Source organism: Canis lupus, chromosome 35 (assembly GCF_048164855.1).
Source record: "Canis lupus baileyi chromosome 35, mCanLup2.hap1, whole genome shotgun sequence".
Lineage (NCBI taxonomy): Eukaryota > Metazoa > Chordata > Mammalia > Carnivora > Canidae > Canis > Canis lupus.
This window is the reverse complement of record NC_132872.1, coordinates 8,317,822-8,344,253: the sequence shown is the minus strand read 5'-3', so window position 1 is coordinate 8,344,253 and position 26,432 is coordinate 8,317,822. Positions and strand designations below refer to the sequence as shown.

General features: G+C 48.4%; 1 protein-coding gene and 1 non-coding gene across 2 annotated transcripts in view; both read left to right on the top strand.

Annotated features, from left to right (window-relative positions):
• Positions 1 to 26,032, top strand: part of ARHGAP31 (Rho GTPase activating protein 31) — a 110,035-nt gene extending 84,003 nt beyond the window's left edge. Inside the window, exons 7-12 of the mRNA XM_072812421.1 lie at positions 3,079 to 3,277; positions 5,579 to 5,703; positions 12,480 to 12,542; positions 14,612 to 15,187; positions 18,774 to 19,072; positions 22,331 to 26,032. Coding sequence (XP_072668522.1) covers positions 3,079 to 3,277; positions 5,579 to 5,703; positions 12,480 to 12,542; positions 14,612 to 15,187; positions 18,774 to 19,072; positions 22,331 to 24,784 — 3,716 coding nt within the window. The 3' untranslated portion in view covers positions 24,785 to 26,032. The remainder of the gene's footprint in view (positions 1 to 3,078; positions 3,278 to 5,578; positions 5,704 to 12,479; positions 12,543 to 14,611; positions 15,188 to 18,773; positions 19,073 to 22,330) is intronic.
• On the top strand, positions 20,381 to 20,486 carry LOC140625255 (U6 spliceosomal RNA). Its single transcript, XR_012024614.1, has one exon. It is a non-coding gene; the product is annotated as a U6 spliceosomal RNA (small nuclear RNA).
• Positions 26,033 to 26,432: the final 400 nt, after the last annotated feature.

The window sequence follows — 26,432 nt, the reverse complement described above, 5'->3', positions numbered from 1 at the left end:
TGAGCACCTTCTAGGTGCCAGGCACTACTCTGCACACTGTGGACACATCAGTGCCCAAAATGGCAAAGATCCTGCCCTGCAGAAAACTCTAGTCTAGTTGAGAAGACAGACAATATACAAGGTTACAAATAAATACATGATCACTTTAAAGACAGTAAATACCATGAATAAAATACAGCAGGTTGATGTAATGGTCAATGATTTGGGGGTGTTATTTTGGTACCGAGTGGCCATGGTCTCTGAGGAAGTGATCTTTGAACTGAGACCTTATGACAAAAGGAAACAACCTCATGAGGATCTGGGGGAAGAATGTTCCAAACAGTAAGAACAGAGATTATAAAAGCTCTGAAGTGGCAAGGGGCTCAGAGTGGTACAGAAAGTAGGCCAGTGTGGCTAGAGCCAATGGGGCGTCCAAGGTGGAGTGCCCTACCCTATGGGCACCAAAGACCAGAATACTGAACTATGGGTGTTGGAAGACACTATTAGGATTTCTTCTTCATTTCTTTCTATTGTATATTTTGTCATTTCTATGATTTTGTATGTTTTCTGTTATATATGACACTAACACAGTGGTATATGTGTATAATTTATAATGGGAATATACAGTCAAAAATTCTTACCATATATTTTTGTAGAGCACTGGGTCAGTGGGCAAAGAGGAGAGGGAAAACAGATGGAGAGTCCTTGTAGGTCAAGCTAGGAGTTTGGTTTGTTCTCTGTGCCATGGGAAAGTATTTGAGGATTTTGAGCAGGGAGTGTAGGGCCTGGACGTTCTGACTGCTGTGTGAAGGAGAGATGGAAAGGCAGCAAGTCTAGAAGCAGGAAGACCAGTTAAGGAGCAATGGCAGAAGTCAGGTGGGCCGTCCTGGTGGGCTGGACTAGCATGTTAGCAGTGGACATGAGGAAGGTGGCTGGATTCAGGATGCATTTTGGAGGTAAGAGTTGTAGGACTTGGGATGCCTGGGTGGCTCAGAGGTTGAGCGTCTGCCTTTGGTTCGGGGTGGATCCCGGGATCCTAAGATCAAGAACAGCATTGGGCTCCCCGCAGGGAGCCTGCCTCTCCCTCTGCCTGTGTCTCTGACTCTCTCATGAATAAATAAATAAAATCTTTAAAAAAATGTTATATGACTTGCTTATTAGGCTAGATGTGGGAATGGGTGGCATGCCAAAGAAAGGAATGAATGAAAAAAAGTACTCCAGGTTTCTGCTTACAGCTGGGTGGCGCATGGTGCCATTTACTAACTTAACGAAAATGGGAAGGGTACCAGTTTAGAGGAAGGAGCAACAACCCCAAGCTCTGTTATGAAATGTGAAGTTAGGGATGCTTGTTAAACATCTAAGCAGAGACAATGAGCAGGCCTTAGGACCCTGCAGCCTGAAAGTAGGGGGAGAGGTGGGTGCTAAACCAGCTGGGAGGTCTCTTGACCCAGCAGTGTAGGTTCTTGCATCGATCCAGTTGTTCCCAGAGTGATTGAATTGTTTAAGTAAATAAATAGTTAACAAATCACAAATAATCAAAATGCAAATAGTAAGAGTATAGAAAATTTAAATATTTTAACCTCCTTGGGATTAAGTTGAAAAACTGGGTTCAAGTTAGAAGCTACTGAGAAGTTTTTAGGATTGCGGATTTAGTTCATTTAGTTCATTGCAGTCCTGAGGAATGACCGTCATGCTGTCCTGCCTGGAAGAACCCAGTGTTCAGTACCGTCTCTGTTTCCTTCAAGGCCCTTTTTCAGTGGTTTTATTTTCCTCCTCCCAGAGAGGGTCACACGCTCTGCAAAGCGAAATAGTGCCATCAGGGTGCTCTCTGAAAATTAGGTGAGTCCAATACCCAAAATGGTTGCTGACTCTCGGTTGGTCCAAGTTATCTTTGAGTCTCTTTACACCTTCTGAAGGTATTACAGGAAGCTGGCAAGGTTGCCAAAGACCACTCAGAGGCCAACTTAGACGTCCTCTTCGTTTACTTAGATCAAGTTTTCTCAATCTTGGCACTGCTGACATTTTGTGCTGCATAGTTCTTTTTTGTTTTTTGGGGGGTTTTTGGTTTTTTGTTTGTATGTGTCATTGGGGTTTTTTTCCTTTCTTATTTTTCCACACTAGATAGCCCCCTTCAGTGCTCACAGCCCACTGGTAAGGAGGTTGGACAATGGCGTGGGGCTTCTTGCTCCTCTGGCACAGGTACACCATGAGGGTCCCAGAGAAGGGCCCACCATCAGTGCACCCCATGTGCTAGTGCTGGGTAGTTCTTGTTGGGGGGCTGTGCTGTGCACTGTAGGATGGTTAGCAGCATCCTTGGCCTCTACCCACTAGATGCCGGGAGTGCTCCCACACATGCTTATGACAACCAGAAGCGCTCCAGACATTGTCAGATGTCCCTGGGGAAGCGGCATTGGGCTGCAAAATTGCCTCAAGTTGAGAACCAATAACTTAAGAAAGGAGATGACCCTGGACACCATTGGTCTCTCATCATCACTTCCATTTCTTAAAATAAAAAATAAAAACAAAAACAAAAAACAAACAAAAATAAAACCATAGGAAGAAAAGATTAGCTTGCATACACTTAATACCACTGAGTCGTGAGTAAAAAGCCATCTGTGTTTTAAGGAATAGTACAGGTTATAAAATGTCTTTTCAGTGCAGAGATATAAACATTAGTGATCAGGGAAAGTATAGGCTCCCACATTAAATTGCCTTGGAGTGTGTGTGCTGTGGCTGCAGAGAGCAGGAACAGTCTCCTGCCTTGTTCTAGCTGAGCGAGGCCATGTCTATGGCTGGACATACATTCCTCCCTGGCCAAAGTACTAGGAAGTAAATGCTCAGTAAATGTTTGTCCTATGAATGAATGAATGAATGAATGGTCCCTCTCTGAAAAGTACAAGAAGTACAGGCTACCTCTCCTGAAGCCCTGTGTGCCTGCTGGCTGTCTGGCCATGGAGTTGTCAGTTCCTTATGTGCAGCCTCGGCCCCCAACCCCCAGAAGCCAGGGGGTCTGGAATGGAGGCACTGTGGGTGGGGAATCTGGCTACACTAGATGCACAGGCCTCCTTCCACCACTGAGCTCTTTTCTTTTTTGTATAGAAAACCCGCCCATCATGAAGAGCCTGACCTTGCCAGCCCTCTCCTTGCCCATGAAGCTGGTGAGCCTGGAGGAAGCTCAGGCCCGGAGTCTGGCTACTAACCATCCTGCTCGGAAGGAAAGGAGGGAGAATAGCTTGCCTGAAATTGTCCCTCCCATGGGCACCCTCTTCCACACTGTTCTTGAGTTACCAGACAACAAGTAAGCAGCATTCTCTTAAATTCTGGGGAACGTTTGGGTGGAGGCGGACAGAGTATGTAGTTATATAGTCTCAGAACCAACAATGGCAGCACAGGTTGTGGGGACAGGCTGGGTCGAGATGTGAGGGAACATTCCAGAAGAGAAGGGGAGCTGCCTCACAACTCTCTATCACCGGGATTGATGTCTTCCCTCACTGCTCTCAAGTCATGAAGACCAACTCTCCCCCCAGAGATCCCTAATGATGGGGGTGGGGCTCATAGGGGTCAAGAGTCATGACTAAAATCCCTTACTCCTTAGTTTAGACAAAACAGTCTTGACATTCTCAGAAGGACATCTGCTAAGATCAAAAACTTGACCCCCTCCCACCATCTTCCACCTCCAAGTGACATTATAAAAGCCATAGAGATGAATGGAGGATAAGCTGACAGGTAGTGCCACGCCAGAGAGCTCTGGGCATGCAGCACTTGGGGACACGTATGCCTGGCTTCCCTTCTTCCTTCCATACCTGTCAGAGCCCTCCTTCCCCTCCAAAACCAACCTGAACATCAATTTTATTCATAGGATACTTTCTTCATTGCTTCCTCTGTTGTAACCCTGGTCTCCACACATCCTTCTTCCCTTCTCACCTTCACACCCCTGTAAAAAGTAGGCAGTGATTGAAGCAGGACCCCTAAACTCTAGGCAGACAGTAGGTGGAGGGGCTGAAAGGCAAAATTTTCATTGGAGACTGTCAACCTCAAAGAGGTTTGAAAATAGACACTTTGGACTTCTTGTCAGCATGACCCCCAAGATGGTGGGGCTGTTTCCATCCAGGGAGGGAAAAAGGGGCTCCACATTACACAACAGTAGGGGTGCCTGTCACAGTGCATGTGCATCATGGGGATGGCATGCCTAGAACTCACCTGGCGAGTAACCCCTCCATTACCTGGAGTATGTGGATCATGCTCTTATTAGACTGAACCCCATTACTTTGCTCCCTAAATCCCTGGAGAATGAGACTTCCACCCAGGGATCAGAAAGAAGAGTACCTCAGGAGGACCATCAAGTGCATTTTCTCTGTGCCTTAACCACAGATGGGGCACACCATACCCCAAGGCATGCCACCCTATAAAGTAACCTCCCAGGCCAAGTACTTGAAAAAAAAAAAAAAAAAAAACTAGGCCCAATTCAAAAGAAACCACTAAGCACTGCAGATCTAGCTCTGATTGATTATAAAAACATGTCGGGCTTGCGATCTGGATGTTCTGTGAGAACCCTGTGGAGAAAAGGTCCTTTGTGGAAGCCACAGGTTGTAGGGTTTCATTGAGTGCTTTATGAAGTCTGAAGCTGCAGGAGCCAGAGCAGGGCAAGGCCTCTATGGTGACCTCTGGTGGCACCAGGCTCCCCGCACCCAGTCTAGCACTCTCCTTTCCTTGCCTCCTACTGAGGCAGCCTGGTGGGAGACATCAGGGAAATGAGAAGGAAACCACGGACGGACGGACGCACTGGTCAGCCCTCTGCTTTCTCTGCAGTGATCTTTGACCACACCCAGTGGCTTCCGGCTCTCCCAGGCTGGACTCCTTTCCAGGTCACTTTCTCGTCTGCCCCCTATTCAGCCCATGGAAGTCTCTGCTAGCCCTGTCCTCACCTGTGGGTGACCTAGCAGTATGGCCAAAGTGCAGGGGGCATAACAGCACTGAGCTCTTTGGTCTTTTGTGTTTACTCCTGCCAAAAATAAGTGTCTTTGAAAACCTAGGACTGCGGTGCTTACCAGAATTCCTACCAGAATTCCCAGAACTGTGTGTGCTCACTTGTGACCTCCAAGTCTCCCAGCCATCCCTGCTTCTGTCTGCCCTCACACCTGCCTTCATTAGCACACGTTTGCTCCTTCCCCTGGGGAATATGAAAGCCTGCCCTGTCATTCAAGACATCCCCAGACAGGGCCAGACTCAGGCTCAAACTGAATTTTATTTTACTTTATTTTTAAAGAGGTGCTTTATTTTATTAATTTTTAAAGATTTTATTTATTTATTCATGAGAGATACAGAGAGGAGAGAGAGAGAGAGAGACAGGCAGAGGGAGAAGCAGGCTCCATGCAGGGAGCCCGCGTCGATCCTGGGTCTCCAGGATCACACCCTGGGCTGAAGGTGGCGCTAAACCCCTGAGCCACCTGGGCTGCCCTGAATTTTAGAGAGGAATTTCCTGAAATGTCAGAGCCATTTGTAACCAAGAGCATGATTAGGGCATGCATTCTCAATTTAAAGATCCCAGGGAAATGACCAGTTACCAAACTAACCCTTTATTATGGCTTGGCTCTTTTAGAAGAAAGCTCTCCAGTAAATCGAAGAAGTGGAAATCAATATTTAACCTGGGACGTTCTGGATCAGACTCCAAATCAAAGCTAAGTAGAAATGGGAGTGTATTTGTGAGAGGACAGAGGCTCTCAGGTAAGAATCACTAGCAGTTATGTTTTACGAGATATATATTGTATTAGAAAAACTCAGTTCAATCTACCTCCCACATAGGGAAGAACCCACCCTCCTGGTGTAGACGTGTTCACCTATCTGGGGACTCTCTGAACCCCATACTATTAGGAACTTATGGAAGATTATCCCACAGGCATAATCACTCACTAAGTCCATTTTCAGCCCTTCTCCCCTCAAGAGTATAGGGCACGGGGCTGAAAATTCCAAGCTTCCAATCATGGCTTGGTCTTTCTGGGGAGCAGCCCCCATCCAGGAACCCACCCAGAGTGGCCTCATTAGAGCTAAAGACGCTCTTATCACCCTGTACTCCTAAACCAGGGACAGAGCCAATATAGATGTTCTATTTTATGCGTATTTATTTATCATATATATAAAAGGAGATCTATATCTATATCTATATCTATATCTATATCTATATCTATATCTATATTTGTGTTTTTTTCCTAGCTCTGTTTCTTAGGTCTTTGGTTTGATCATGTCAAACTCACTAGACCTGAAACATAAACTTAAAGATTAACTAAGGAGTCTTTAAAAAAAAAAAAATTTTAGATTTACAAAAAAAAGTTGCAGAACTAGTATACAGAGAACCCTTTTACCTTCACGCAGCTGCTTTTGACGGTAACCGTAATACAGTGAGCCAAGCCAAAAAATTAACATCAATACAATACTATTAAATAATTTACAGACCTTATTCATAATTGACCAATTGTCCAACTGATATCCTTTTTCTGGTCCAGGAATGCATATTGCGTTCAGTTTCCCTGCCTCCTGAATCTCCTCCAGTCTAGGACATTTTCTCAGTGTTTCTGACCATGACACTCTGGAAGAGTATGGCCATTTATTTTGTAGACTATATATACTTCAGCCTGGGTTTGTCTAAAGGTTTTTCATGATTCGATTGAGGTTATGAGTGTTGTGCCATCTTAGCGTGTCCTATCAGGAGGCACATGGTGTCAATATTTTATTGCTGGTGATGTTAACTTTGATCACTTGGTTAATGTGCTGTCTACAAGCTTTTGTCCATGTAAAGTTACATTTTTTTCCCTTTCTGATTAATGAGTATATTGTGGGAAATATATTGAGACTATGAAAATATCCTGTTTCTAATTATACTTTTATCCCTGAATTTTAGCATCCATCAGTGGCATTTTTTTAAGATTTTTAATTTATTCATTTGAGAGAAAGAGAGACAGAGACAGAGAGAGCACAAGCAGGGGGAGAGAGAGAGGGAGAAGCAGGCTCCCCGCTAAGCTGGGAGCCTGACATGGGGATCCATCCCAGGACCACGACCTCATGACCTGAGCTGAAGGCAGATGCTCAACCCTCTGAGCCACCCCATCAATGGTTCTTGCCTGCAAACGTTATTACTGTCAATTTTTTTTAAAGATTTTTATTTATTTATTTATTTATTTATTTATTTATTTATTGAGAGAGCACAAGCAGGGAGAGCAGCAAAGAGAGAGGGAGACGCAGACTCCTCTCTGAGCAGGGAGACAGACATGTGGGGCAGGGTGTGGTTGTGGGATTATGACCCAAGCCAAAGACAGACGCTTAACCGGCTGAGCCACCCGGGTGCCCCAAAGGTTATTACTATAATTATAACAGTTATTACTGTGGTGTTTACCAAATGGTCATTTTCTGTTTCCATCATTCCTTCTACATCGATCAATTGAACTGCATTATAAGTAAGATCTGTCCCTTCTCGTGTCCCATGACTCATGCCCGGGTTATATCTAATTTTTAAATAGGAGTGTTGCCTTGTGAGAATGATAACTGAATAATCAATGGGAATTGGTGCAGGAAGGAACTGAGGGGGTCACAGTACAATGGGGAATATAACCAATCCAGCTGAATACTGTCCTAAAGGGAAGTACAAAGAAATTTGCCACAGTGACCTTTGAAAGTCTGATTTTTAAAAAAATGATGGGGGGCAATACTTATGGAAACAAGTTGTAAAAGGTAAACGTACAAATGCAATGAGCAAAACTTGATTGGAACCTTTGGGGGGAAGATGGGGCTACAAATGATAATTTTGGGGACAGATAAGTTATTAGTTGGTAGTTACTAGATGATATTAAGGAATCGTAAATTTTCATAGAGTGCTGATGGTTCTTAGGAGGCATATGCTAAAGTTGAAGTATTTAAAGATGAAGTGTCAAAATACCGAAACTGACTTTCATATGATTCAGCAAAATTTAAGTGAACAGGTGCATACAGATGCAAAAGGAGAGAAAGGAAATAAATGGTGAAGGTAAACCTGAGTGGTAAGTTTAGAGATCTTCAAATTTTGTGAATGTTTGAAGGTGCTGTCATTTTTTTTGAAGATTTTATTTATTTGAGAGAGAGATTGGGGGAGAGGGAGAAGGAGAGGATGAGGAAGAGGATCTCAAGCAGACTCATGCTGAGCGGGGAGCCCAGTGTGGGGCAGGATCACCTCAAGACCATGACCTGAGTGGAAACCAAGAGTCAGAGGTTCAACCAACTGAGCCACCCAGGTGCCCCCAAAGTGCCTTTTTTTTTTTTTAAGATTTATTTATTTATTTTAGAGAGAGAGTACACAGGGGCGGGGCAAGGGAGGTGATGAGGGACAAAGGGAGAGAGAAACTTTAGCAGACTCCACAGTGAGTGCAGAGCCTGATGTGGAGCTTGATCCCAGGACTCAGAGATCATGACCTAAACTGAAACTAAGAGTCGGACGCTTAACCCACTGTGCCACCTGGGTGCCCCTGAAGTTTTTAACGATAAAGATTTTTTGGAGGAAAATAAATGCTTATAGGAAAAATAAGAGAAAATATTTTTAAGGACTTTCCTTGAGCCCAGTGATAACTGTACGCCAAGTACAGATGTTAGAAGTCTTCACAATTTGCCTACTGGGGTAATGAGGGATGTCACCGGGTATAGTGGTTACAATGATTCAGGCTGGAAATAATAGAACATCCAACTCAATTGGCTTATGCAGTGAGGGAACTCACCGGGCTCTGTAACTGGACACCAGATGTAGGGAAGGTTTCAGGGTTTAACACAGTGGCTCTGTCTCCATTCCCCTCTTTTCCTCAGCTAAGGCCTCCCCTGTGGGTCAGCTTCATCCCCAGACTGGTTTCTTTGCTGTGACGAAATGGCTATAGTACTTAGAGGCTTTCCCTCTATCACTATGTCCAGAAGGAGAAAGAACATCATTTTTGGTAGCGTGCTCCTAAGAGCAGGGACTCTTCTTTCCCAGCAGCTCCCATTAGAAACACCCCCCACCCCACTACCATCTCTGTTGCCTTCACTGAGTCATATGGATCAACCCCTAGGGCCAAGGGAGTGCCCTGCGCTGACTGGCTTAGGCCTGGCTTCCTAAACCAATCACTGGCAGGGGGAATGGGATTACAGTGAGATGCACCCAAGAAGTACAAGGGCTTTGTGAGAAGGAGGAAGAGAAGCTGATTCTGGGTAGGCATCTACAACATTCGCCATATGAGGAATATGCCTTTCCAAATGGAAAGATATCTCAGGCGAAGAGGGCAGGTGGCCACAATTATCGTAGATCAGATACACATCAGAAATTAGGATTCGCAAAGGAGAATTTGAGGGGAGGAGTTCTTGGCAAGAAACTCCTGATCTAATAATAAAGAGATTTGCTGAAGTACATCAAAGAGAATTCCGGTTACAGAATCGGTGATACAATGCAAGAAGTTTACCAAGTAACAAAAAGTCAAAAACAATAGAGCAAAACAAACAGCAAAAAATGAAATCAGTGATTCGCTTTGATCTTGCCTTAGGAAGATTTCCACCCCCTCCCGACACCCCCTCCCTCCATGTGGTTTTCAAAAGGAAGAAGTCCAAGGTGCCGGCTCAAATGGTAGTCAACTCACAGAATGCACAGGATGTCCCTGGCCAGGGGGTCCCAGCCCAACTGCACCCCAGGGGTTCACTCCCATAGCAGATCTGCCCTAGGAGGTCTGTGGGGGAACCAGAGTATTGGCCATTTTTAGAAAATTGCCCAGGTGATTCTGAAACGCAGCCAGGATTGGAAGAAGCCATGGGTCTAAGACCTCGTGAACAAACTAATCAGAGACAGATCCTGGAATGGCTGAACTCTGAGGGGATGCAGGGTTGAAATGCAGGACCCATGAGTGCCAGTACCAGTGGCTCTCTGACCCTGCCTACTGCCGAAGTGCCCACTCTTCACCAGAGGAATGAATGTTGCTCAGACCCTCAAAACTGAAGACCGGGGGTGCGGGCAGCTTCTGGTCGCATCCACCAACATGGTCTCTGTAAGTGATACATGAACTCACTATTTGTTGAAATATGCATGTGAAAAAAGTCGGTAGATTAACATATGTAAATAATTTTAACAATCTTTTCTAAACTCCGTAAATAAGGGAATTTTCAAAATTGATTCACCATGTAGAGCACTGGGGACTTTTTTGGAGGGGGGAGATGAAAGGGTCTTCACCCATATTTAGAAAGCTGAACAGAAATAAGAAATAAAGGAGAAGAAAAACTGGGGTATTTTTTTTATTTATTCACTCATAAGAGACACAGAGAGAGGGGCACAGAGATAGATGGAGGGAGAAGCAGGCTCCTCAGTGGAGCCCAATGCAGGACTCGATCCCAGGACCCAGGGATCACGACCTGAGCCAAAGGCAGATTCCTAACCACTGAGCCACCCAGGTGCCCTGAAAAACTGGGGTATTGACCAAATGGAGATGCATAAACTTTGCGGTGTCCTGGACACTAACGTACTGGAATTTATGTATTATCCAACAGGGGGAGTCCAGGGAGGTCTCCAAGTGAACACTTTTAAGCAGGGAAGACCCAAAGCCATAGGGATAATCCAAGAGAGGGGGCTTGAGGACCCAAAGCTGCCAGAAAACTGGTAGATGAGCCTCCATGAGGTCAGGACAAAGTCTCAGACAGAAAATTATAATCTGAATATAGTCATGGGCCAAGGAGCCCTGAGCGCTTAGTCACCATCCAGAAACGGAGCCAGGGAATCCTTGGGACTATTCCCCAAAGCAGCTGCTGCGGCCACTGAGGCCACAAGAGGCCATATCGTCAGAAGGGGGGTCTAGGATGCCTGGGTGGCTCAGTGGTTGTGCATCTGCTTTCAGCTCAGGACCTGATCCCAGGGTCCTGGGATCGAGTCCCACATCGGGCTCCCTGCATGGAGCCTGCTTCTCCCTCTGCCTGTGTCTCTGCCTCTCTGTGTGTGTCTCTCATGAATAAATAAATAAAATCTTAAAAAAAGGGGGGTGGGGAGGGGTCCAGCGTGGAAGGTGAACACTGGTGGCCGTGCAGAGAGAACTGCTGCCCATCCTCTGTGACACTTTGTGTCATCGGGTCACTGGCGCCACTCAAGGGTGACACGTGAAATTGAGAAGAAGTCCAGAAGTGCAGCCTCTGGAATACCAAGGCGGAAGCTTGTCTCCAAATGAAGGGGCACTGGCCAGGCAGCTGTAGGATGAAAAGTCAGTTTGGAAGCTTGTGGAAGTAGCAGATCTCGAAGGACAGGAGTTCTAGAATATAAGTCTCGAGTACAAGTAGAAGCATGGAGGCGGAGGCAGCTGGCTCTCCAGGGTTGGGTGCAGGCAGAGAGAAGCCCCGAGCCAGGGGGGCCAAAGGGCTAATTCAGAGACTCCCAGAGCAGCAGGGCTTGGGGCGAGGAAGAAAACGGGGGAGATTTAAAAGAGGGATGCCCAGCTCAGTTTGGGGTAGGGCCAACTCCGAGGGCTCCCTGCAGGCCATCTCCTGAGTCCCCCCGGCTGCTGAGCCCTGGGCCATCCTGAAGAGCAAGACCAGCAAGGGTTCCTCCTTGCTGAGCATTTCCTCTGCCCTGGGTTAGTGCCACCTGACTGACACAACAACTCTATTTTTCCTCATTTCCCGCATGAGGAAACTGAAGTTTCGGGAAGGTCAGCTGTGTGTCTGAGGTCACGCCGCCCAGAGTGGCAGGGTTGGGATTCGAAGCCAGAGTGACCGGACAGCCACGAGCCCTGGGGCTCCCACTCGGCTCCCAGGCTGTCCTCTTGCCCCTCCTGGCAAGCTGCCTGGGAGGAGCTACCTTCCAGCCAGCTCAGCAACCTGAGAAGAAACGGCATTTCGAAGGGCTGAGTCCAGTGCCTGGAATCTGTGTTTACTTGGTGAAGTCACACTCGTCCCCAGATCTGCCTGGGTGGCTTACCGAGATGCACAGAGGACACCAGGCACATAGTGGGTGCTCAGGAAAGGCTTGGTTTGGATCTGCTCCACGGTGAGGTCATTTGGAGGAGCAACCAGCCTGCAGCCCTCAGGGGCAGAGCTGCACGGTCCCTTGGGTCCCCCTCACCTGCTGCACCAAATTCCTGCGTGCTGTCTGACGTGGCTGTAGTCACGAATCCTGCCTTCCAGCCTGCCAGACGGCAGGAGGGGTTGCTTGGAGCCTCCTGGAGGATTTGGTTCCCCCGGGACGATTTGGTTCAGCGCCTCTCATTGGCCAACAGCCATCGGACAAAATTGTAGCTTACCTTTACCTGTCAAGTGTCCCCAAAAACCTTGATCTGCAAATGCCCTGTTTTTATAAGCTCAGTCCCATGATGAAAATAAGAGCATCCAGGGTGGAATGGGGGAACGTCTTCCAAAGGGGAAAATGATAAATACTTGAAAAACTTTCCTGAAGAAAGTTCTCTTGTGTCCTTGCAGCCTGGCTTCTGTCCTGATCACTTCCTCTCAACATGCACTCATCAGGGCTATTTTTCTCTTTTTGTCTTTAGTGGAAAAGGCTACCATCCGACCAGCTAAAAGCATGGACTCACTGTGCTCAGTGCCTGTGGAAGGTGAGCTCTCACAGCTGCTTCCAGAACTGGGGGTTGTCACTGGGAGACAGGAGCTCCCGTACCAGACCTGCCTTCACAAGCTACCTGCCTGCTGGTCTCGTCACAGTCAAGCACGTGGCCTGGTCCCAAATCTCCCCTGACCCTGCCCGAGCCCAGTGGCTTCACATAGCTCCCCCTCTGCCGCTGCCCCATGTCACACCACAGGCCTTGGCCTAAAGGGCCATCCTCCTCCTCCCGCCTTCCTCTAACCGCAGCGGGAGATGGCAAACCTGAACCAGGTGAAAGGGCAATTCCTGTGAACCAGGGCAGGCGAGGCTTCCCCCTTGGGTGTAAAGAAGAGCCCAGCATTGGTTTTTACCTCACAGTTCAGTGCCTCGATAGAGAAGTCTTGAATTTGCACGCTCCCATAGGCATTAGCTCCCTCGTACCTGTTGGCTCATGATTTCAAGTTGTTGAGTGATTCATTCATTTACCAGTGGACAGCAATGGGCACCAGCCTGGCATGCAGCTGGTCATCCTGTGGCGGGGTGGCTGTGTGTAGTGCTGCCCGCGAGGTGACACGTCGACAAAGCGACACCATGTTGGTCTTAAGGGCTGACTTGCCTGTCCCTCTCGCTTCTGTTTTTGTTAAGCAGCCAACGGGCACTGCTTCGAGTCGTGAGGCACAGGGCTTCCCTGGCAGCAGACTGTTTAAACTCCCCACGTTTATCCCATGACATTCCAGCTCCTTTATTATTTTTTAAATTTTATTTATTTATTCATGAGAGACACACACAGAGAGAAACAGAGGCAGAGACATAGGAAGAGGGAGAAGCAGGCTCCATGCAGGGAGCCCGACGTGGGACTCAATCCTGGGTCTCCAGGATCACACCTTGGGCCAAAGCCAGGCGTTAAACCACTGAGCCACCCAGGGATCCCCTCCAGCTCCTTTAATACAAAATATTTTGCTCTCTGATAAGGGAGGCATCCTGAAACAATGCCGAAAACCTGTAGAACAACCTTTTAAAAATAATTGTAAAATACTCAGGGAACTCTTTTTGAGCTGGCTGGATGCTTCTAGCATTTTCCTCACCTTCATATTCAGCCATTCGCTTTGGTTCCAGAGCCTCTTGAGGCAGTTCTACAGAATTTAGGATTTTGAGATCGAGGCCCTCACATCGATGGGCACCGGGCAGCTTGTCGGCCTCCCAGGGACTTGGTTTCCTCGCATGTTAAAGGTCATGACACTTGTCCTACGTAAGCGGTCGTGAGAACCGTAAACCCCATGCTGCCTAGACCATGCAGCGGGGCCCTTAGGACCTCGTGGGGAGTTACTGTCCCCATCCCAGGCGACTCATGTGTTATCTCGCAGCCTCTTTATTTCCCATACAGATTTTTCTTTTCTTTGCTTTCACTTTTAAGCCAGTCGGGAAATTGCTCCTCACAATTGGGCTTTCTAACTTTTAGTTAATTTACATTTCTAGTTTCTCATCCCCTGAAGCAGCAGGAAGAAGCCTGGGAAAAGGGAGGAAGGTCTCGCTGAGAACAGCATTTGTTTCCTTGCTGGGAAATCAAACCCCTGTTGGAGTCCATCTGCCAGAGGAGGCTTAGAACAATACATTTTTAAAGTTTTAAAGTAAAACAAAATTCTGTTATTTTGCCCTTTTTTGTCTTCTCCTTCATTTTGAGCAAACGTCGTGCCGCCATCTCCCAGCTGTCTGTTTTATTTTTTCGTGATCTACGGTCACTGGGTGGTGGAGGACTGCTCTGGCGACCTTAGCAGTGGCCACCTTCTGGAAACCGCTCTACCTGCAGAGTTTAGAACAGGTGCATGCGACGCAGCCGCATGCGACGCAGCCGCAGGTGGTCCTCCCAGGGCCTCGTGCCCGCATTCTGTGCTTGCTCTCGCCTCAACCACGTGCTGTCTGCCTGTGTTTCCAAGAAGGGCCCCGCTCTCATCAGAATGCTCTGCCTCGGCAGTGCTGTGCACCTCCCTTCCCGGAGGCTGTGTAGTGGGGTGTGGGGGTGCGTGTGAGTGCGTGTGTGCACGTCCCGGCTGCTGACCCCGTGTTTGTTTGCTCTTTCACTAGGGAAAGAAAACAAAGGAAATTTTAATCGAACGGTCACCACCGGTGGATTCTTCATTCCAGCGACAAAATTGCATTCGACCAACCCCGGCAGCTCATGCGATCTCAGCAAGCAGGAGGGCGAGTGGGGCCAGGAGGGGACGCCAGCGGGGGCAGAGGGGGGCTTCGACATGAGCGGTGACCGAAGCCAACTGCAGGGCGCTCAGGCCCGGCCCCCGCCCGAGCAGCTCAAGGTGTTCCGGCCCATCGAGGACCCCGAGAGTGAGCAAACAGCCCCCAAGATGCTGGGTATGTTCTACACGTCCAGCGACAGCCCCAGCAAATCTGTCTTCGCCAGCAGTCTCTTCCAGATGGAGCCCTCTCCTCGGCACCAGCGCAAAGCCCTGAACATCTCTGAGCCCTTTGCCGTGTCCGTGCCGCTGCGAGTGTCAGCTGTCATCAGCACCAACAGCACCCCATGCAGAACACCCCCGAAGGAGCTCCAGTCGCTCTCCAGCCTGGAAGAGTTTTCATTCCAGGGGTCAGAGAGTGGAGGTTGGCCTGAAGACGACAAGCCACTGGGAGCCGAGACTTCTGCAGGTGAAGCCCGGGAGGGAAGGCTTCTTTCTCTTCCTTCCTTGCTTCCTTCCTTTTTCTTTCTTTTTCTTTCTTTCTTTCTTTCTTTCTTTCTTTCTTTCTTTCTTTCTTTCTTTCTTTCTTTCTTTCAAGATTCTATTTATTTGAGAGAGAGAGTGAGAGAAAGAGAGAAAGCACTAGTGGGGGGAGGGGCAAGAGAGCAGCAGACTCCCCACTGATCAGGGAGCCCGATACAGGGCTTGATCCCAGGGCTCTGGGATCGTGACCTTAACCGAAGGCAGATGCTTCATGGACTGAGACACCCAGACACCCCGGGAGGGTTTCTTTTCATTGCAAGGGATTAAAAAAACAGACTTAAACTTGTTTAAACAGAGTTTGCAAGACATTGTAGTGAAGTGGTGAAGACTGTGGGCTCTGGAGCCAGATTGCCTGAGACCGAGTCCAGTCTCACCCATTCCACTGTCCCATCTCTATTTATTTATCTTATTATTTATTTTTTAAAAGACTTTACTTATTTATTCATGAGAGACAGAGAGAGAGAGAGAGAGAGAGAGAGAGAGGCAGAGACCCAGGCAGAGGGAGAAGCAGGCTCCATGCAGGAAGCCTGATGTGGGACCCGATCCCAGGACCCCAGGATCACGCCCTGGGCCGAAGGCAGGTGCCAAACCGCTGAGCCACCCAGGGATCCCCTACTGTCCCATCTTTAGCAGCTGTGTGCCTCAACTTAAGCCATAAAATGGGAACGATGTTCCTACTTATATCTTCTTCAAAAGTTTGTTGTGAATACTAAATTAGTGAAGCTCTCAGAACAGTGAGTAATACATAGTAGGTACTCAGTAAGGTTGCCTGTTATTTTAGTCACTCATATAGTGAGAAGGCAGGAGGAAAAGCTCAAAGAATTCAACTCGTCTTGACTCAACCCCTCTCCGTCCATCCATCCCTCATATCTGCAGAGAATGTGGATAGCAACCCTAGCAATGAGAAAGGGTATCTTGCTCCCAATGATTATATATCAAATGCAGGGAAGACTCTGATTGGCCTGCTTGGGGCTCATGCCCAGCCTTGGACCAGTCGTGGTTGCCTGGCACTGAGGGTTCTAAGACTGGCTAAGCCTGAGTCTCTGAACCATCTCTGGAGTTGGAAGGGGTTCTGTGGTCAACAGCCAACTGTGACCCACATAAAATGGAAGTAGGGAGAACCTCAAAGGAAAGGAAAACAGACAGACAAACCAACAAATGCTCATTGTGGTTTAAGAATATTTTCATTAGGAGCACCTGGTGGCTGAGTTGGGTAAATGTTTGCCTTCAGTTCAGGTCATGATCCCAGGGTCCTGGAATTGAGCCCCCATCCCTGCTGAGCAGGGAGCCTCCTTCTCCCTCTCCCTCTGCCTGCTGCTCCCCTTGCTTGTGTTCTCTCTCTGTCAAATAAATAAATACAATCTTTTTTTTAAAGAATATTTTCGTCATTAATATTAGCTAACTTTTTTGAAACAACCGTTATGGTATCAGGCACTGTCATAAGTGTTCTACACGTGTTATCTCCATTCTCCACACAACAACACTGTGAGGGATAGGTAGTTACTATTAGCCCCATTTGCTTAGAGAGGAAATGCACTAACTTGCCGAATGACTCATAGCAAGGAAGTGGAAGAACCAGGATTTTAATACAGATTTTAAAACCCATGCTTTAAAACACTCCACCATGCTCCTTCCCATGTTTGCAATCAGCTGTAGAGCTACAGATATTGTTAAAACACGATCTCTTCACCCAGCAAGCTCATGAACTAGGAAGAGAAACTAAAACCATACTGAACGGTAGCACAAGGTCAGCCTGTAGAAGTAGCATAAGACCCAACTTGGGCTTTTTTTTTTTTTTTTTTTTTTTTTTAAGAGAAAGAGCATAAGGGGGAGGGGCAGAAGGAGAAGGAGAGAGAATGTCAAGCAGACTCTGCATTCAGCACAAAGCCCAATGTGGAACTCAATCTCATGATCCGGAGATCACATGAGCTGGTCATTTAACTGACTATGCCTCCCAGGTGCCCCCCTCCTTGGGCTTTTGGAATGAGGGAGGGCTTCGGTCCCTGAAACATAATGAAAGAGGTATTTAGAAAGGATTGCAAGGGCATCAAGGAGAGGCAGTCCTTTCAGGAGGATTCCAGGATGGCTTCCCAGAGGAGGTGACATTTGTCTGGGCCTTCATGAATGGCTGGGCTTTCTCCATGCAGAAAAGATGGGGAAGTTGGGCAGCCTGGGTGGCTCAGCAGTTTAGTGCTGCCTTCAGCCCAGGGCATGAGCCTGGAGATGGGGATCAAGTCCCATATCGGGCTCCCTGCGTGGAGCCTGCTTCTCCCTCTGCCTGTGTCTCTGCCTCTCTCTCTCTCTCTCTCTCTCTCTGTCGCTCATGAATAAATAAATAAAATATTTTAAAAAAAAGAAAAGATGGGGAAGGCATGCTGGGCTGAGAGGCAGCTGAATGTTGCAGGAGGTGTGTAGGTTTTGGACCGCACCTGGGCCCATCTGAACCCTAGCTTCAGCACTTTGGGGCCGCGTGACAGTGGAACATGGTTGATATCTCTCTGAGCCAGGGGTGGTCGCTCTCTCCAAGGCTGAGGTAAAGTCTGAATGGGAGAAGGTCCATAAAATGCCCGTTCACAGTCTGGCTCGCAGACAATGTGCAATAAGTCATTGTCCTTTTCTCCTCCCATTCTCTTCAGGACGAGAGCAGAAGATGAGTAAAAACTCAGTGGTGTCAAAACAAGCCCTGTCTGAAGAATGCTCTGTGCTGGGCTGGGCCAGGTGGAGCAGAGTGAGGGCTAGAGGAGCAAGTGAGGCCTTTGAGGAAACTATGTAATCAGTTAGTGTCCTAGGGGTTTGGTCTTTATTCTTCCCCGTGACAACAGTGTTGTACAATGAGATAGGACCTTCTTCATGGAGGTAGTAGAGATTGACCTTGGGGTCTGCCTCCCTCTCCGCTGCCTTGGTAGACCTAAGACCAGGGCGTAATCACTTCAGGTACATCCAAACTGATGTGTAGATAACCTCTGGGGAGAGTCACACAGGAAGCTGTCAATCATAATATAATACATCTTTGTAACTTGGCGTAAATAACAGATTTCTATGCCCTAGGCAACAGCTTGACTTCTCAGGATCTGAATTTACTTATATGTCAAGTGAAAGATTGGATTAGAACAGGTTTTCTCAGCTTGGCACTATTGACATTGTGGGCTGGGCAGTTTTGTTAGGAGGGGGGGTGCTATTTTATGCTTTGTAGAATATTTAGCAGCATCCTTGGCCTCTTCTCATTAAATGCCAATAGCCACCTCCTCTGCACACAAATGTCTCCTGGGGAGGGGAAGAGCAAATGGTGTCTGGTCGCAAGCGCTTGGACTAGAAGATCTTCAAGACCTCTCCCATCTCTGACAGTCGGGGACCCTGGGATATAAAGGCAGGGCACGGCTAGGAGGAAAGGATGGGGCTGTGAGTGCTCCCTCCATACGTGTGAAGCGGGGCTGGTCCAGGACAGAGACTGTGCTGGGAATGGCCTCTCTGCAAACGAAGTCTTCAACAAGTACCTCTCATCCTCATTGCAGCTTCTCTACCTAAGAAGGTGGCTCTCGAGGATGCCAAGCAAGGACCAGAAGCAGTGAGGACAGTGGAATGCAACAAGGGCCCCTCCCTGGAGCCAGGCTCCCAACTGGAGGAAAAGAAGACCTCAGAAACTTCCCTGGGCTCTCAACATTCAAGTGAATTAGAGAAGAGGCTTGACCTGGAGAAGGCAGAGGAGGAGGAGGAGGAGGAGGAGGAGGGTGGAGAGGCTGGCCAGGTGGAGCCCAGCACTCTGCAGGAGAGCCCCAGGGCCAGAGCCGAAGCGGTGTTTCTCCATGAGATGGTAAGATGGACCCACTGCCTGGCCCAGCCAGTAGAATCCTCTTTGTCCCAAGGGTTCATGGTATAACTGAAAACAAGGATTGGGGGCGGAGAGAGGGTGTTTATTTTAAGATCCAGTTTCTGCCCAAGGAACTTTAGGAGACAACGTTCTAACCAGGTCTGGGATTTTTTTTTTTTTTCAGCAGACTTTTCAGAGGGCCTGTGGTGATGGGAAGGCATCTTCCAGCTCAGATTCCCTAAGACAGACTCAACTCTAAATATTTCTGATCTGAAGTCACCATAAATGAGTGACATGTCCTTGAAATATAATGACATTCAATCCCAGAAGTAGCACAAAAGCTGTTTGTCATATCCCAGTCCCAACTCTGATGACCGTTATGGGGTCCAGCTTTCCTTCCAGACATCCTGGATGGACAGTTGTCTGTGTATGTTTGTGAAATCTTTTCAAAGATTTCCAGGATTCATGCCTTTTTCCTATGGCTTCTGGAGAAGTTAAAACATGATGCCAGAACTTACCACACCTCTTGTACTTTTTTTAAAAAGATTTTTTTATTTATTTGGGAGAGAGAGAGAGCAAGAGAGAGCGCACACAAGTGGCGGGACAGGTAGAAGGAGAAGGAAAGAGAGAATCAAGCAGACTCCCTAATGAGCACAGGGCCCACTGCGGGGCTTGATCCCAGGACCCTGAGATCGTGACCTGAGCAGAAGTTAGATGCTTAACCGACTGAGCCACTCAGGTGCCTCACATCTTATACTTTTTAGAGGTGAAGTTTTTCCAAAGTTTTATGAGATGTCCTTGAATACAATGAAGGTGCAAGGAGGTTGTCAGGGACGTCCAGGGAGGAGTCCTGCGTTTGGAAGGCAGCTCTGTGATCTGGAGGTGTGTGCCAAAGGGGAAAAGGAAGCTCTTTGCCTTTTAGCTTGTTTCTATAGATTTGGTTTCCAGAAGGACCAGGTGCTGGGAGTTAGGGCAGTGTGGGAGTGCTGTAAAGGCCTCACGAAGGCTGGGAAAAGGTTCTTGAGAGATGTATTTGCAATTGTAGAAGGTGAAGGAGACAGAGGTTGCTACAGGGATTGAATTCTGGGGGGATCAAGTATAAATAGTGCCACTCAGGTGCTCCTAGAATTTTATACTTTAAAGATCACTATTTTGTGAGAATGGCTTGGAAAAGGCAGGAGAGGTGTCAGGGAGGCCAGTTAGAAGGGTAGTATGTGACAGGCCAGGTGAGAAAAAATAGTGTCTTGGACAAGGGTGGGGGCCACAAGGATAGAAATGGAAGGCTTCAAGAGCTGTTTGGAAGCTAGAATGGTGCTTGCTTTGGCAGCACATATACTAAAATTGGAATGATACAGAGAAGATTAGCATGGCCCCTGTGCAAGGATGACACACAAATTTGTGAGTGTTCCATATTTGGGGTGGGGGGGGGTGGAATTCCTGGCTGGCTCAGTTGGTAGGGCATGTGACTCTCAATCTTAGCGTCATGAATTCACGCCAATTCCACATTGAGCGTGGAGCCTACTGAAATGAAATGAAATGAAATGAAATGAAATGAAATGAAATGAAATAGCAGTGTCTAAAATAATAAATAATAATAAAATAATATTTGTCACATGAAAAAGAAGCTAGAATGAACAGCACTTGGTGAAGTGATGTGAGTAAGGAAGAAGGAAGAGACAAGACACCTCATGGATTTCTGATCTAAGCAGAAAGATGCACTATGGTCCACTTACTGAGATGGTGGGGGAGAGGAAGGGGAGTTTATGTGATTATTTATTTTTCAAATTTATTGATTTCTTAGTAAGAGGTCTATTAGTGTAGCTGCTGAGGAGAGTAAAGAGACAGATAAAAGGCTCCCTCTGCCCTAAAGGTGCAATAGAGATAGATACAAGTAAGTGCGAAACAGCAGAATCAGATCTCAAAAACATCCCTGCCTTTTGACCAAGGAGTTCTACTCCTAGAGAATCCTCTGAAGGAAATATCTCAAATAGAAATAACACAAAATAAAAACTCTTAATGAGCAACTACTCACAGTGTACTTGGCACCATTGTCCTTGAGGAATCAAAGAGGAATGGACATAATTCCTGACCTTAAGGAGCTCGTAGTCCATTGGGAAAAGCGTCAAGTTAATTGTAATATGAAACATGTGATCAGAGCCAAGTGGGAAGTGATGTCAAGTTGGCAGCAGGTCAGATTTCTCATAAAGGCCTGAACCCCCCACAGGATGGATCTGCCTCCTGGAACTGCTCCTTGGGACAGATAGGCCTTGAGACAAGAAATGAAGGCCACTGAAATGTGTTTCCCTGGCCCTGACCGGGCCTCCCTCCAATCCCTTTCCTGTCTGCACTTTGGGGCTTTGTGTAGGGGAAGGGAGGAGTCAGACAAAGAGAAACTATACTTGAGGAGAGATAAGGGGCAGCAAACAGGATAGAGGAGGAGACACCCTTCTAGGCCAGCAGCCGTTATCTGCGGGTACTACGATTATAAGAATTTGCTGTTTTTATATTCTCCTTTAACACGTGTTTGGGTGTTTTTTCCACATGAAATATATGTATTTCTTTGGTAATAAGAGAAGCTGGATTTGTTTATTTGGAAAGCAGATGTCAGGGTATGAGTTAGCATTTAGATTCCACTAGGAGAAGCTCATTCTTGTGTGCCATCTGGTAAACCTGAGGTTAAATGAGACCAGGGGTCGGTTTGTTTTATAAATCAACAGTGCACGGGGATTAAGCGTTTCTGTTCTGGTGTAGACATACCTGGATCGCAGTCCCAGGCTGCTGCTGTGGGAGACCTAGGCAAATTGTTTAATCTGTTTGAACATAGGTCTCACCTCTAAAATGGGAGTCGTGACAGGAGTCCTTATGCCTTAGAGTTGTTGGGACAATTAAACAAGAAAATGCAGTTAAAATGTGTTGTGGCACGTGGTAAGCACTAAGGGCAGCCCAGGTGGCTCAGCGGTTGAGCGCCTGCCTTCAGCCCAGGGCGTGATCCTGAGGACCTGGGATCGGGTCCCCCATCGGGCTCCCTGCATGGAGCCTGCTTCTCCCTCTGCCTCTCTCTGTGTGTCTCTATGAATAAATAAATAAAATATTTCTAAAAAATGAATGAATAATAAATAAACATCCACGGTTGCTAATAATGCCGTGTCCTTTATTTGCTGGGACAGTGCACCTGCCACCGCGCCAGTCCCTTCACTGTCACTGGGAAATCGTGCCCCGAGCCCTGGGCTCTAAAATAATCCGTTTCTTGATGTCTTTCAGGATGAAGATGACCTGGCCAATGCCCTGATCTGGCCCGAGATTCAACAGGAGCTGAAGATCATTGAATTCGAGGAGGAGCTCTCGTCACTGCCACCACCTGCTCTGAAGCTCAGCGCAGCCCAGCCCACCGTGGGGTCCGGCCCGGGGCCTTCGGCTTCCCCGGAGCCCGCTGCGAGCTTAGCCTGCGGTCCCCCCGCAGGCCCCACCCCCGCGGAGGCGGGGACTAGGGAGCCGACCAATCAGAGCGCACAGGGGGCCTCCTCGGCAGCCAATAGGGAAAAGCCGGAGAGCCCGAGCGCGAGCCCGAGCGCGAGCATCCTCCCGAGGCCCGAGCCCGAGAAGGGCGGGCGGCCGGACCCCACCGGCCTGGCTCCTCTGGAAATACTTCCTCTTGGGGCAGCCTCTCCACCAGCACAGGTGGACCGGGAAGGCCCGGGGGAGCTGTCTCCGCTTCTCCCGCCTGCTGCCCCCCCTCCAACTCCTCTGGAGGAGGCGCCTCGAATCCAGCCGCCAAGGGGCGGCCCCGAGGGAGCAGACCCGTCCAGGAGCTCGAGGACACAGGCGTGCACAGACCTGCCGAAGCCCGGGGGCAGCCCGGGGGCCCCTCGCCGGTGTCCGGGGCAGGAGGCCCCTCGAGGACAAAGGGAAAAGCGAAATTCAAAGAATGCTGCTCCGGATCCTGAGGGAAAAGGCTCTGGTTTGGGGAGCCCAACAGGAGAGGCGGAGAGCTCCCCACCAGGAGACGGGGAGGTGGCCCACTCGGCGCAGGAGCCCTCAGACTGTGACGAAGACGAAGCTGTGACCGACATCGGCCAGCATGGCCTGGAGATGGTGGAGCCGTGGGAGGAGCCCCAGTGGGTAACGAGCCCCCTTCACTCTCCCACCCTGAAGGATGTGCAGGAGGCCCAGGTGCAGGGTGCCCAGGGCCGCCGACTGGAGAAGAGGCTCCCCCACAGGCCCGGCCTCCGTCAGAGCCATTCTCTAGATGGCAAAACCACCACGGGTAGGAGCCAGTGGACTCTTGAGGCTCCATCCTCCAGCAGCTGTGCCAACCTCGAAGCAGAGAGGAATTGCGACCCTCTGCAGCCCCTGGCACCCAGGAGAGAGATTACTGGATGGGACGAGAAAACCCTGAGGTCCTTCAGAGAGTTCTCTGGCCCAAAAGGGACAGAGGCTGTTCCCAGCCAGAAGGGACCGGGTGGTTTGCAGCCCCAAACAGCTGAAATCATCCCTGTCGGCCTAGCAGAAGGAGAGGACCCGGGGACACACCATGAGCAGAGCAGCCCTCAGCTTGAGCGAGGTGGGGTTCCTGGGCCAGACGGCAGCAAGGAGAGTTCACCTCGTGTGCAAGACAGCTCCTCACCTGGAGAGCGTCCTCCAAAGTTACAGCTGCAGAGCACTGAGTGTGGGCCTCCGAAAGGGAAAAACAGGCCTTCTTCTCTCAACTTGGACTCCGCTGTTCCCATCACTGACCTCTTCCGGTTTGACAATGTGGCCTCATTCGGTTCACCTGGAACGCAGCTCTCTGAGCCAGGAGACACAAAAGTCACATGGATGACCTCATCTCACTGTAAAGTAGACCCGTGGAGCGTGTGCTCCCAGGACCCTCAGGACCTGGACATTGTTGTTCATGCCCTGACAGGCCGCCGTAACTCAGCTCCTGTGAGCGTGTCAGCTGTGAGAACCTCCTTCATGGTCAAAATGTGCCAGGCTAGGGCAGTCCCAGTCATCCCACCCAAGATTCAATACACACAGATCCCACAGCCCCTGCCCTCTCAGAGCTCAGGGGACAGTGGAGGGCAGCCTCTGGAGAGGAGCCAAGAGGAACCCAGCTCAACTGGTGGGACCTCTCAGAGATCTGCCAGAGAGGATTCTCTCTCCTTGGAAAGCCCAAAAGAAGAGAAGCCAAAGCAAGATACAGGAGCCATTGAGTCCTTGCCAATGGATACCACTACATCCCACATGTGTGAGGGACCCACCCTTCCTCCAGAACCAGTCTTGGCTAACCTGCTCTCCACCCAGGATGCAACAGTGCAATGCAGAAAGCGCACATCAGAGACAGAGCCATCCGGAGACAACCTTCTTTCTTCAAAAATAGAGCGACCGTCCGGGGGTTCTAAACCTTTCCACAGGTCAAGGCCAGGAAGACCTCAGAGCCTAATCTTATTCAGTCCTCCTTTCCCCATTATGGACCACCCTCCCCCTTCATCCACAGTGACAGATCCCAAGGTTCTCCTGTCCCCTATCAGAAGTCCCACCCAGACAGTTTCCCCTGGCCTTCTTTGTGGGGATTTGGCGGAAAACACATGGGTCACACCAGAAGGGGTTACACTTAGGAATAAAATGACCATCCCTAAGAATGGCCAAAGACTAGAGACCTCAACCAGCTGTTTTTACCAGCCCCAGCGGAGATCAGTGATTCTGGATGGAAGAAGTGGGAGGCAAATAGAATGACATTAGTTCACCTGCTGGTGTCTGGAAAAAAGTGGCATGATTCATCATCTGGAAGTTATTTCAAGGCCAGCGTGGCCATTATTCCAGGAATAGGTTATCCAAGTTTGGGCTCTTTTGGCCTCTTTTCTTTCTCCAGCTTTCTGACCATTTATTAATTAGTCCATTTGCCAGAAGAGAGGTCAAGGGAAGGACCCAGGGATGAAATTTACATAAATCCATAACGGCAGGTGGGAAAAGGTCAGGTAAGGGAAGAAGATGGAGTACTTGCTTCCATTGAGTTTGGGATTGTGAGTTGCATTTCTCCCATTGTCATTATCTATTATCGTTGAGAGTTGGCTAAAATAATGCGTCTTTTGAAAGAAAGAAAAATCCTTTGCCTGTGTTGGAAAATGTTGCTGTTGAGGTTTGAAGGCCTCCTCTTTACTTCACGCTTTTTAATGCTCCTTAAAGCATGTTTTCTTTTAGATCAGTTTTCTGATAAACTTTGTAGATGTGTACACTCTACACATGTGTAGAGGTGCAAGCTAATGTACACTTAGAGACCCAAGTGGGTGAGGTTACCCATGCTCTTTCCCTGGAATCTCTGCAGACCTACCTGTTGGAGATGGTTCCATATGTCAGTGTAGAAAATCAGAATCGATACACGAGAGCAAATTCGTACTGGCTGTGGCTTTTGTTAATTTGGGACTCTACCATTATCCTCACCTCTGATTTATAAATCCAGTAGCTGGGCAGGGTGAGGGCTGAGTTGAGGGTTACCTCAGTGCAATGTGCTGACTTTTCACTTAGGTATGGAGTAGTGATCTGTGTGCTTTCCAAATCAGAGTCCGTGAGCAGGATATCATCATAGAGGAAAACCCCATGCATAGGTAGGACCACACGATGTGTTTAAAGAACTGCACTAATGTGTTCCAATCGATGGGGCAGTAGTAGAAAACACTTCTGGCTCAGCTTCCCAGTCCTCCCACGCTAGGCTGGGAGTACGGGAGAGGATAAGGAGGGAGCCCTAGCAGGGTGGCCATCACTACCACTCGGTGAGAGCTGCCCGCAGAAAATGTATTTCATTTTAGCCTGCGGGTGCCTCCCTTTCTCCCTCTCCTTCCATTACTCAGAGCAGATTTGAGGCACCTTTCTCCCCCCTGATACCCCTCATCCACCACCCACCCCAGGCCCTCCCACTTGCCTTTCTCCTGTCTATATGCAAGCAGAAGCAATAAACCAATCTGATTTTATATCAGTTATTTAGAACTTCCAATGGCTCTTTCTTTTTTCAGCTGGTGAGAGGAAGGAAAACTAATATAACCTGCTGGCAGATTTTTGGTGCTCCCCCCAAAAGGGCTTCCCAAGAGCCCTTCTCAAAGCAAAACCCATTAGGGTATCAATAGTTTCAAACCTTCTAAGACAACAATCTTATTATGTAGGAACAAATTAAGAGAGACCTGTTTCTAGCTCTATTCACATCTTCTCAGGCTCAAGTCCGGCTCAACTGTTCACAAGCTGTCATTGCAGAAATTTCTCTAGGGACTAGCAGTACCTCTCAGCAGACCTCACAACCAAGGCCGAACTGAAGTTACCTCATCTGGGAAGAAATTAAAAGCCGATATCCTGCAACAGATACATATTCCTCTCTCCCTTCTTCCCTGATAAG